At 38.5% G+C, this 13018-nt stretch overlaps 1 protein-coding gene across 1 annotated transcript; it reads right to left on the bottom strand.

The window, feature by feature from the left end:
* Positions 1–2248: 2248 nt before the first annotated feature.
* On the bottom strand, positions 2249–3143 carry LOC147457430 (non-specific lipid-transfer protein P3-like). The gene is made up of 2 exons (XM_086513585.1): positions 2720–3143; positions 2249–2506 (listed from the first exon to the last, which is right to left on the bottom strand). Exon 1 carries the CDS (start codon positions 3103–3105, stop codon positions 2740–2742), a length of 366 nt encoding a protein of 121 aa, XP_086369711.1. The 5' UTR covers positions 3106–3143; the 3' UTR covers positions 2249–2506; positions 2720–2739.
* Positions 3144–13018: the final 9875 nt, after the last annotated feature.

Genomic DNA, 13018 nt, shown 5'->3' with positions numbered 1-13018 from the left:
GAGTATGCCAAAATATGCAACGTAAAAATATCAATAGATGGCAACTTTCTAAGGTTTATAACACAAAAAGAAACAATAAAATCCATGAATATTACATTATGCCAAGTCAATTCTTGATTTCATGCACACACACATGGTCTTATAGTGTTTTTGGATGGTCCTAACAATTTTTTGTGCAACAAAGGTGTTTGCGTATGGTCCTAAAAAAAATTTTGCGCAACAAAGGTGCACATAAAAAATATGGCTCTACTTATAATAATGAAAAAAATCAAGGTTTCAAAGGGAATATAATAAGTATCCACATAATGACTTTTTGGTGGACAAAAACATACCAAGATGTGGACTTTAATTTGAGCAGCTAGACATCATACGCGTATGATGTCTAAAGGGAAATTTTAGGGACCAAAGCTAACATCAGAGCAAACCAGGGTGTTTAACACCACAAAACAAGCTTAGAGACAAAGTTTCTTTCAATTTGAATCATATTTTACCCAAAAGACCCCCCCAAAGATACTAATAGCAACTAAGATAGAATTAGGAAAGATTGACATGCCTACATGTGTCTGAATCACAAAGCAAAACTTGGAGTCAATAGAGCATATCAAGGAGAGTCTAAACTTTAAGTTTGGGTTAATTTTTAGCAAATAGACATCATTTGTGTATGATGTCTCAAGTCAAGATTTGAGTGTATTGTATTAAGCATAGCATAAAAATTACAAAATACCCTCAAGCTCAGACCGAGCCTTGAGGTGCTGAAGATTACAATATGGATGTCTACTACCGACTATGTGAAGCAATGCTTACATTTTGTGAGCTATATTGTGTCATTTCTCCCTTATTTTTTAGAAGGCCATCATCGACCTTACTTTTTGGACCCTTCAAAAAGTCCTTAAAGAACAAAGAATAAGGACTATATTCAAAAAAATTAAATTTGATCCCATGATATGAAGTATTGACTCATTGAAGGTTTTAAAATTATTTGAATTTATGAAAGAGTTTTTTTTATATTTATTAGATTTAATTTTTCTAATGAAAGCATTGAAAAAAGTAATTATTTCAGTTTGCCAATGGATCTCTTTATTTCAATGTTTTAATTTAACTTTTTGGAGTACATAAAGAGTCCTTAGCAAAGAGTTGAATTTTTGGTGCAATTGTGAACCATTGGATTAATGTCACATGACAAAGAACTTTCTTTTTTAATATTTCTTTCGAGTCTTTGTGAGAGGTGCTGACATTTGTGTGCCTCTCTTTTTAAAGGGAGCCATTGAATATTGGCACATACAATCTTTCTTGCCCTCTTCCACCTTTTTTTTTCTCGATTTTCTATAATATTTCCAAGTGGTCTTTCAAAACATTAATTTTTATGTTTTTGGAATATATTGTACTTTAAATAGTTTATTGTTACACTTTTTCAAGAAACATAATATTTTAGTGCGATAACAAATGTTTTAAAAACATAGAGTGACTTTCTTGTTTCTTCACATAGAAATCTTTTATTTCTGAATTCTTCTCATACCCTTATGTAGGTCATAGTGAACTTTCATCTTAAAATGTCATTGTGTGTCTTCTTTGAGTGTGTTATTCGTCGAAAGGGTTAGACGTACGTCTTTCCTTCTTAAGCCATTGTTTTTGTCGTATGGAGGGCAAATTTTCATGAGTCTGTCATTAGAAGGGCTTACCTAAAAATTGCCAATGAAAAGGGAGTACATTAAATTGCTCATCTAATTTTAAAGAACATCATTGAAAATGGACAGGTACTATGTAGCATAGAAGTGTCTTTTAGTTTTCATGTATCTTCTAAAGTGTTGTGAAAACACTTGTAAATAGAAATTCAATCAATATTGCTTACCACATGCAAAGCCTTCTTATATTCTTCACCAAACATGTTACAAAAAGTGACTTAGAATTTTTGTGTTATTCAAGGGGAAAATGAAATTGCTTCATAGGGAAGAGTACTATTTCTTAGTGCATGTCTTTTGAAAGAATAGGGGGTGTGCAAATCAGAACACTGCTTAGTAATGTATAAAGCATTTGTGATTATGTGTATAGGTGGACAATACAATTTTTAATTAAAACACAACAAAAATGACATATGATTGCAGGCATTCATTTAGATCTACTTGTCATACCCCCCTCCTTTAACTTCAATAGACCTTTGTGACTCTTTCACCTTGTTCGTTTTACAAATATTTTACACTATACATTGAGCAACGGTCGTCTCTCTCTCTCTCTCTCACACACACACAAAGACACAAAATTATACTTTTTTGCAATGGATTAAGGTGAAGGTAAGTCGCAAACATTGAATTGGTCCGTTTTGTCAATTATACCCACATAACTGTTAATGGGTCTCTTCTTCTGATTGTAATTACACCCACATAATCTTAATTAAAGTATGATCAAGATATTTGACAATGGTAGCTCTTTATAAATACTCAAATCTAAAGTTTGAGGCCTTTGATTGTTTTGATTGTCCACGTTCATGGCTTTTGAAGGTTATATCATCCTGAAATCCGATCAACAAAATTTAATAAGATTAGATTTTCTAATTAAAAGCATGCTAATGTTTATGTTTATGAAAATGTTTATCCTTGTCCTTATCTTACTTTAAAGGATCTTCAAGCGTGCTTAACTATGGATAAGTATCAAAAATCAAGAAGTTACAAATTTGTTCCACAATGCAAAATTGCAATCAAAGGAAAAGCTATAGTTCAAATGCCTTGTCTCATTTCCTCAAGCTTACGCCGAACAATCGATATTAGGAGTTATTGGGTAGCCGAATGTGACATTGCATAGACTTGGAAGGCTTGCTAATGCAATTGGATTGGGAGAGAAGGTTTGAATGTCAGCTCTGATGCAATTGCACACAGATTGGCGAGTTCCATTTGTTGTTGCCATGTTTGCAACACTCCGCACGCCAGTGCAACAACCTGGAGATGGAAGGGTTGTTGCGCCTTCCAAGTAAAGAAAACATAGAGCCAATCTGCCTGTTATGTCCAAGCATGAGACAGGTTGTGCTCTTACTAAGAGATGATAGCTTTGCATAGAAATAATTAATTGGAAAGCGAACGATATAATCAAAACTCCCTTATGATTTCTCAACATCTTGTTGTTGCTGTTGCAAGTACTATGAGGTTTCTCCCTATTGAAAACTCAAGCAAGATCTACACCTTTTATAATTACTTTCATTGTCAACATCATTCCTAGCTATCACAACCTTGTTGCCATCACCAACCACCCATGTTTTCATTTCATTTCTTATGCATGCCTGCTGTGAGAAATCTCCCTTCAATTTAATTTCGCCCAAATATCTCGCAAAAACCTTCTCGCTCTTTTTTTTCCCCCCCTTCGAATAAGTCAAAATGCCCTTGTAAACATGGATAGCCTCTCTAAGCATGGGTACATTTCAATCCCAAAAATCTGTGCAATATGAGTAATTTTGTATTTATTAAATTGCATATACTTTCCAATAGTATACTTATCTTCTAGAGAAATTACCAAGATACCGTTGAAATTTGTCTCTATTCCCAAAATTCCCACAACACCTTAAAGTTTGTACCAATTTTGGACCGATCGCTCCAATTCTTCTCACATAATTAATTCTCTTTGATGATAGATGTTAGACCTAAGGTAAGACCGACCAGGCCAAGACACACATGCGGTAAAAGAGGTCTTATAAATAGGGTGGCCAAGGGCCTATATAAGGCATGGTTGGATGGTGATTTGCATGTGTCAGTCCCCTCTATCTCAAATTGGTATCAAAGCTAAGTTGGGCAAGATGGTCTTGGAGCTATTTTTAGCAAAACAATTGTGCAATGAAGCTACCCCAAGTTGGAGGCTCTCGAGGAGCACGAAGAGCTCATAAGCTGGTGAAGGGCCGCTTGGACAGAGAAGAGAATTTGAGGCAACTTGCACCAAATCATACAAGCTTAGGCCTGTTAAGATCGGATGGCAGTAGGGACTGTTTTATGTTTCTTGAGCTTGCTCTCTCGAGATCTATATAAGGTAGGATAAAGGGACCAATACAAGGCCACCTAACTTGTGGAGCCTAGATCTCCCATCTTCGAACTCAATTATAATGCGTGAGTAGTTCATTTGATTCATCTCGTCACGCGAGATTTTTGAAAAATTTGATCTCAACTTTTTTTACTATTGGAGCCGGAGGTTACAATTCCATTTGTGCAATCCCATGTAACAAAAATGGGTATCAAAAGGGAGACACACCAACCCAAAAAGAAACAAGAGAGACATGGGTGCCAATAAAGCTTGAACTCACAGATTGCCCAATGAAAAGGCTTCGATTTAAATAAATTGACCATTCAACATCCTTTTGAATTTGAATTGTACAAAACAACAACAGGTCCAACTTTGTCTTTTTATTGGGGTGTCATTGTCCTTTCTTTTGTTTTGGGGGGGGGGGGGGGGGGGGGGGGCTTTTTATTGGCTCCCTTACCCTACTACCAATGGTTTTCTCTCACTTACAACGCCCTATAGCCATCGCTGCTCGTAGGCGTGGATTTATTCCCACTTGGGTGCTCACCTAAACTGAAGGACCATACATTTTTGTTACAAAAAACAAGGATCTCCTAAGGAAAACCCAAACCCCCCCCCCCCCCCCCCCCCCCCCCCCCAAAAAAAACACACAAAAAAAAAAAAAAAAAAAAACCTCCTCTAAACTCTCATGCAAGCACACAAGCTCAAACTTAGCACCTTGGAGTTTGCAAGCAGGGACTCAAAATCAAGGAGTCAAAGTCTAGGTACATTTATTCAAAGCCAAAGTTTTCAAGGCAACCAAGGCAAAGCTCTCAAGGAAATCAAGGCAAAGGCTCCAAGGGCGACAATCGAAACTCCGTAGATTCAAATAGAGGTCTGAGCATTTGTAAGTATTCAAGAGATCCTCACAACAAGGCAATATCATCTTGATAACCCTTCTTGTGACCTACACAAAGGGTTGTGGATTAGAGAGGATCTTCTCCGATAATCACTCAAGTATTAGCATAGTTCGAGATTGGATAGTACTTTACAAAATTTTGAATTTGATATTGCTTACAAAGGCTAATTCTTTTTGTAAGGTGATTTCTTCAAGAGGAATCCTTCAAGACCGCTTCAAAGCACACCATAAATTGCTTCTACCTATGCAAAGCACAATGAAAAGTGGTATCGATAAAGAATCTTGACAAGGGCACGGTTCTCTGAAAGGGACTTTCTTCAATTTCCTTACACAAGGAGCATGGCTTTTGATATGCATGGCATCATACAAAGAGCATCAACAACACATGATCTTAAGGATGTCTCCCATGAGGTTTCAAATTTTCAAGCAAAATCTCTTGCTCAAAAACAGTCAAGAATTATTAGGAACGATTGGTAAGTTATTGAGTTACAATCAAGCAAGTATAGGCAAGGCCTATGGCTTGTAGGGTAAAGGTATTCAATAGGGCCAACCAATTATTCCAATTAAAGAAGTCGGCAAGCATCTTTTCCTCTACTTCAAAGTTTTGGGTTTGCTAGGGCATGGCTCCTAAGCAAGTTTACTAAACTCGAGGCAATAGAAAACGGTCACGATCAACCCATTGTCTACAAGCCAAATCCGATGGGTTTTCAAAGGTAATTGGCAACGGGTGCATGCAAGAAGTATTGGACAACTCAAGCTAAATTCAACACAAGCAAACCACACCAATGGGTGCTACGATTTACAGTACCACGGGTGGAAATTCAACCAAGTTGGTAAGCAAGTTACAGTTTACAATTTTGAACTAATGTTGCAAAAGTTTTTACAATACCAACTTGCCAAGCAAAGGTTGGTTTCTTTAAGCAGACTCTGACAGTTAGATAAAGTTTGATAGCTATGTTTCCTTAGCTATTTACGCTTTGGCAAGGCCGATTCTCTATGCAATCTCGACAAGGTCAATTTTCTTTTGCTTTGACATGAGCACCTATTAGGTATGAGCACTTAGGCTGCATTCTCTCTCTTCTTTTTGACGTGAACTTATGCGATGCAAGGATTCACTTTAGGGCATATTGCATGTAAGCTTCCAAAGCTTGAAATATGATATTAGCATACAAACTTGGTGAAACTCAGTAACATGTCTATCTGATTTTTTAGTGGAGGTCAGTATAACCAAGCCACAAGGGCATGCAGGGTACATATGTCGATAGCTCTGAATTTCTTAGCATACATGGCTATGAGCCAGATTCAAGCAAAGGCAATTTCTCTCAGAGGGATGAAAAGGTTAGACAATTTGAAGTTCTACGTAATTTTTGTTTTTAACTTTTTTTTTTTTTTTTTTTTTTTGTCTTGTGTAAGGCAAAGTGCTTTGACAAACTTAACACAAAGCAACGCTTCTATTTCGTGCAAAAGTATTATCCATTGACTTTGAATCAAGTATAATGGTAGGCAAGTTTGGCAATGATAGGATATAAGCTCACAATTATGTTTGGCAACAATGAACTTTGATGTATACATACCAGTACAATTGTGCAAGGCACGTATGCATCCGCTCAAAATGTTTAGACTGTCATTGAAGCCAAGGGATTATCGCTCTATTCTTTTGATATGCATTCATGACGTGTTAATATGGTGGGCTTCATTCCATTAAATAATCGTTTATGCTTTTCCAAAATATTAGCTACTCTATCTACAAAGAGTTGAGGTTGGTATGCTTGCTTGTGATCGTTGTATATGCTTACAGTGGCGGGCACTTTACATCATTGGCTCTATGCACAGGGTGCAACCAATAGAGAATACTTTTTTGTGGGTAGCAAGTAAGCATGGCCTAGCTATCTAGCAATTTATTCATGAGACTACATGAGCATATTAAGAGAGCCTTAAAGCAGTTAATCTCTTGTTTGCACACCCAAGAAAATCTAGTATGACTATCTTATTTGGGGTGTTGAGAATCTTTCTCTTTTGTTCATAGAGAGATATGATTATTTCAAGGTCCAGTTGTGAATAAGATTCCAACTTGAGAGGATCTCTTCTTTAAATTCTAGTATTAATTGTGGCTATAGAAGTGGTATTTCTAGGGGTATGACCCAGGAAATGCTAAATCACTTCATGAGTGTTGAAGATCATTGATTGGCCTCTTCACAACTATACTTTGCGGTCTATTATGGTCCAAATATGTTAACACAAATTTCATGTGGAAAGTATTTAGTGATTTTGATGCGGATTGTGAGCATAACGTTTTCCATAAGCGCTGGCAAGTATGGTCATGGATATGCATGTTTGGATCCCTTTTGCTAAATGCATGCACGCTAGGTGTTATGGGCCCTGCCTAGTGTTTAGCAAAGGCTGATTTGGAGAGGCATGCACATTCATGACATTAGTAGCTTCTAAAGCATTTTGCACTCTATGTGCAATATACTTATGAGATTAAGTGCATGGGTCTACCAATCACCAACAAAGGTCATGGCTTGATATAGGTGCTTGTAGATCCATTGACTAAACTTTGTAAACTTTATTCAATCCACTTTTCCAATCTCTAAAGTTCATCAAGATGGTTGTTCCTAACATTGTTGATTACTCAGCAATGTTGCAAGGAATTGTGATCTTTGTTTACTAGTCATTTTGGAGGATTGTCTATAAACAATGGGGAAACACACCTCAATATTGCCATTCATCCAAAGAGGATAGTCAAATTACAAGTGGATATTTATGCTAAAGGATATGCTAAGTGCGTGCATTAGCACCAAGCAATCCAATTGGAAAGGTTATCTCTCCAGCTGGAGTTTCCTTACCATGAAGCGAAGCATGTTGCAACTAAGTTTAGTTCCTTCATGCTTTGGTCAATTTCTCAACCTCGATCACTACTTATGGTGGGGTTGTTTACAAATGAGAAATGATAAAAATTCAAGGACTTAATATTTATTGATGAGTTATGTTACTATGTTACTTTCATGGGAGTGAGAAGAGGTATTCTTTTAGACACCTCTTAGTTGTGGTAACCCATTTAACATACTCTAGTGAATTATAAATAGAGTTTACACACTATGTTGGACATAGGCCGATTACAAAAAACAATTGCAAAGAGACAACAATGTGAAAAATCAAGATATTCTTCTTGATTTCATTGAACCTCCTATTGAATTGTGCTCGGTCCAATGAAGGATCCATGAAGAATGCCACTGTGACAAACATTAGTGTTCTTATAAAGATGTCATCACTTTTGTTTTCAAGGATGAAAATGCTTCTCCAAGGGGGGAGTAATGTCAACTCTAAGGTAATACCAGGCAGGCCAAGGGCCACAATGGACATGCCAAAAAGAAAAAAATATATATGTTAAAGAGATTGCCAAGGGGAATTTTGGAAACATTTATGGCTATTTTTAACAAATTTGAATAAATTTGGCAAACAGGAGGGGTATTTTTGTTCCCTATCTCCATTACATATTCACACCCTTCAAATAGGTGGTCATCAGGATAAAATCAAGATCATAAAATATAAAAGAGCAAGAATAGACAGATTAATGAGTTATAAGTAGAGCTGTAGACGATCACTTATATTTAAGTTACCCAATTTATTCATTTTCAGCAGAATGGCTAGGTCTGCTTGGGTGGATGACAAACATTTGTTGTCAAATTAATCCGCTCTTCCCTCTTTTGTGGCACTCTCCTTTGTGTCTTGGCAATTTGGCTTGCCAAAATAGCTAGGTCTTCTTGGGTCGATGACAAACATCTATTGTCAAAGTAATCCACTCTTCCTTCGATATACCTGAGCAATATCTCAAGGCTTGGATATAGGCCTAAAAACTTAAATATCTCATGACTTACCTTGAAGAAATATTCTTCCCACTTTAAATTCCTCTTGGGTTACATAGAGCATGTGGTTCCTATACCTTTGAGTTCTGTCAGTATCAGTCTCTCCACATAGTCTCACAAAATGTGGTGTTTCTAAAATACACTCTCATTTTAAGACCCTTGCAACTTTTGGGTCTTTACTTTGGGGAATTCATATGTAATTAGCACTGTTCCTTTTGACTCAATCGGGAATTTAGCAGTCTGTTACTCAATAACTTGACAATGTTCTTGATAATGTTTCCCCCTAAGTCACCTTGTGTCCCTCTTTGTGAGAAGCACTTGTCTCTCAAAGACGATGAAGCCACTGAATCCATTTGTTCAAAACAAAAATGAGAGAGAGAATATGAAAATAGAGCTTAGTGTGTCTAATTGTCTCTATCTAATTATAGCTTAAATAGGAAAAGCCTTTTTCCTTCTAGAATAGCCCATGAGACTTTTTCCCTACTAGACGGTCCATGATGTTAGGAAATAAGACGTAGCTAAATAGATAATTGAGTAGATTACTTAATGGAGAGAGACAGATTTATATACACGAGATTATAGAGTAGAGAGAGAGAGAGAGAGAGAGAGAGAGAGAGAGAGAGAGAGTACACACGATATACGTGGTTCACCCAATGTGGGCTACGTCCACGGGAAAGCAGCCACTCAATGGCTTTAGTACTTCAAAACAAGAAGTAGTTTACAAAGGGATTATACCCTTAATGGAGCTCCCGCCTTGCTTCACTCTCACCACCTCACACTCACCTTGTTGCATCAACTTCACACACTATGAAATGTGTGTAGAAATGGCCTCCTTTTATAGGCCAAAAGGGCTGCCCTCTCTTATGAGAGACAACCATGTGTAGCCGCCCTTGTGCGAATAAGTCCAAATCGGACCCTCCAATCCGCCCATGTGTGGCCGCCCTTGAGAAGACAAGTCCGCTTTTGAATTCGGCCACCGGCCATTGACTTTCGACCACCGGCCACCAGCCATTGACTTCCGACCACCGGCCATCGGCCATTGACTACGGGCCACCGGCCAACCGACCGGTTGTTTTCCGACCACTTTCCGTCGCCGTCCGGGCATAATATTCCGGCGAAAAAAAAGTCTCGGGGGCCTCCACCCCCGAGGCCTTTAAAGTTGCCCCTGATTCTTGTCCGTGAAAATTTTGGTTTCCGGTGGGTGATTTTCCTTCACGCACGTGCTTCTCCTCATAATGGGGGCCTTACAAATGTGCGCTTTTACCACAGAAAATTACAAGGGTAAATCAGGCTCCATACTTAACAATCTCCCACTTGGAGACTGATCTCCAAACCAAACCTGTGACTGCTTTCCATTCTGGCTTCTTATCCTTGAATGCCGATTGAAGATGAGCAAAAGCTCAACTTCTCCTTTTTGACCACCTTTGTAAACATGTCTTCAGGATTTTCACTTGTATGCACCTTTCCTAGCTTTAGTTGTCCCTCTTCCAAAAGAGTGCGTATGAAGTGATATCTTACCTCAATGTGCTTTGTCCTTGAATGAAAGGCTGAGTTCTTCGCAAGATGGATAGCGCTTTGGCTATCACTGTACAAGACACAATTGTCTTGTTTGAATCCAAGCTCTTCTAAGAATCTGTGAAGCCACAGAATTTATTTGCTTGCCTCCGTCATTCCTACATACTCTGCTTCCGTGGTAGAAAGTGAAACCACTTTCTGCAGCTTTGAAGCCCAGCTTACTGCTGTGCCTCCAACCGTGAACACATAGCCAGTAGTGCTCCTTCGAGTATCTTTGTCACCTGCCATATCTGCATCAGCATACCCTTCTAGAAAAATATCAGTTCCTCCAAAATACAAAGCATTTGTTGTTGTCCCTTTTAGATACCTAAGTATCCACTTCACAGCTTGCCAATGCTCTTTACCTGGGTTGCCCATGAACCTACTCACAACTCCCACTGCATGTGCAATGTCTGGCCTTGTCCAGACCATAGCATACATTAGAGAACCTACCGCTGCAGCATATGGAACTTTAGACATATAGGCTATCTCCTCTTGTGTCTTTGGACACATATTCTTTGTTAGTTTAAAATGACCAGCCAAAGGTGTAGAAAATGGTTTTGCATTTTGCATTGCAAACCTTTCTAGTACCTTCTTGATGTAATCTTCTTGAGATAGCTTTATTGTCTTCTTCGTCCTGTCCCTTGATATTTTCATACCAAGTATCCTCTTTGCAGCACCTAAATCTTTCATTGAAAAAGATTTGGATAGCTCCTCTTTTAGGTCTTTGATGTCCTGCATGTTAGCACTTGCAATCAACATGTCATCAACATACAACATTAGGATGATGAATTTCCCATCTCCCAAATTCTCCGTGTAGACGCAGTGATCCGAGTTGCATCTTGTGAATCCATGATCCAACATCCATCGATCAAACTTCAAGTACCATTGTCTTGATGCTTGCTTTAAACCATACAAGCTCTTCTTTAATCTGCAAACCATTTTCTCCTTACCTTTTACTTCATACCCCTTTGGTTGAAGCATGTATATTTCCTCCTCTAAGTCACCGTGAGGGAATGCCGTATTTACATCCATTTGCTCGAGATTTAGATCATGAGCAGCCACAAGGCTTAAGACAAGCCTAATTGAGTTCATTTTTACAACAGGAGAAAATATTTCATTGAAGTCAATACCTTTCTTTTGAGAAAAACCTTTTACCACAAGCCTAGATTTGTACCTTTTCTTCCCACCTTCTTCTTCCTTTAGCTTGTACACCCATTTGTTTTGAAGTGCCCGCTTACCTTTAGGCAACTCAACCAACTCCCATGTTTGGTTGCGATGTAGTGAGTCCATCTCCACTTGCATGCTCTTCGTCCATTCTTCTTTGGATTCATGTTGCATAGCTTCTTCATATGATTCCGGCTCTCCAGAATCTGAGATCAAGAGATGGTTGAAGGAAGGAACAAACCTTTCTGGAGGTCTACTTGCTCTTGTAGATCTTCGGGGAATAGGTTGAGGCTCCTCATTTGGTTGACGTTGTTGCACATTGTCACTGTTTGCAGTCCTTGAGTCTTCACCGTCCTCAAGCTCCATGTACTCATCACCTGTTTCTGTTGTTTGTTTTCTTTCCAAGTAATCTTTGTACATATTTTGTTCGTTAAAAATTACATCCCTACTCCTTAAGATTTTACCATCTTCAGGATTCCATAGGCGATACCCAAAGTCTCCTTCTCCATAGCCAATGAAGAAACACTTTTTGGACTTTGCATCTAACTTTGATCTTAGGCTTCTATCTATGTGCATGAAAGCCTCACACCCAAACACTTTGAGAAATGCATAATTCACCGGTTTACCTGTCCATGCCTCTTCTGGAACTCCCCCATCCAATGCCGTTGAGGGTGACCGATTGATTAAGTACACAGACATACTTACAGCTTCCGCCCAAAGCTCAAGCGGTAGGCCTGCATGTAGCCGCATGCTTCGTGCTCGTTCCATGATTGTCCTGTTCATCCTTTCCGAAATCCCATTTTGTTGAGGTGTCCTTGGGGTTGTCCTTTGCCTCCGAATTCCATTGCTAGCACAAAAGCTTTCAAAAGCTTGGTTGCAATATTCGCCTCCATTGTCAGATCTGAGGCATTTAACCTTAGTACCTGTTTCATTCTCCACAAAGGCTTTCCACCTTTGAAATATGGAAAATACATCGGATTTATTCTTCATGACATAAACCCATGTTTTTCTAGTCGCATCGTCTATGAATGTTACATAGTACAATGAGTCACCAAGTGATGGTGTACTTGCAGGACCCCAAACATCAGAATGAACCAACTCAAGTTTTTATTTTTTCTTTCATTTCCTGATTTTTGAAATTTTACCCTCTTTTGTTTACCATAAACACAATCTTCACAGAACTCTAAGTCCACTTCTTTCAAACCTGGTAGAAGCTTCTTTGTTTGAAGGATTTGCATTCCTTTGGCACTCATATGCCCAAGTCGGTAGTGCCACACCGCACTGTCAACTTCTGTAGTTGCTGCACAAGCTGAAGGTTGCGTGCTAACAGTACACAAGTAAAGTGTATCGACTTTTTCACCCTTGGCAACCACCAAAGATCCCTTTGAGATCTTCCACCGTTTGTTTCCGAATGCAGTGTTGTGACCTTCATCGTCCAATTGTCCTGTAGAGATCAAATTTTTGCGAAGAGAAGGAACATGCCTAACATCTTTAAGCTTCCATTCATTTCCGTTAGCAGTTTTGATAGAAACTGTACCTT

This window comes from Adiantum capillus-veneris, chromosome 5 (assembly GCF_014529385.1).
Source record: "Adiantum capillus-veneris isolate H3 chromosome 5, ASM1452938v2, whole genome shotgun sequence".
Taxonomy (NCBI): domain Eukaryota; kingdom Viridiplantae; phylum Streptophyta; class Polypodiopsida; order Polypodiales; family Pteridaceae; genus Adiantum; species Adiantum capillus-veneris.
Note: the sequence above shows the minus strand (reverse complement) of the source record. Positions and strands in the feature narration are given on the sequence as shown.

What these genes read in the sequence shown, in the direction of transcription:
- LOC147457430 (XM_086513585.1), bottom strand. Translation starts at nt 3,105, where the DNA reads ATGTTGAGAAATCATAAGGGAGTTTTGATTATATCGTTCGCTTTCCAA.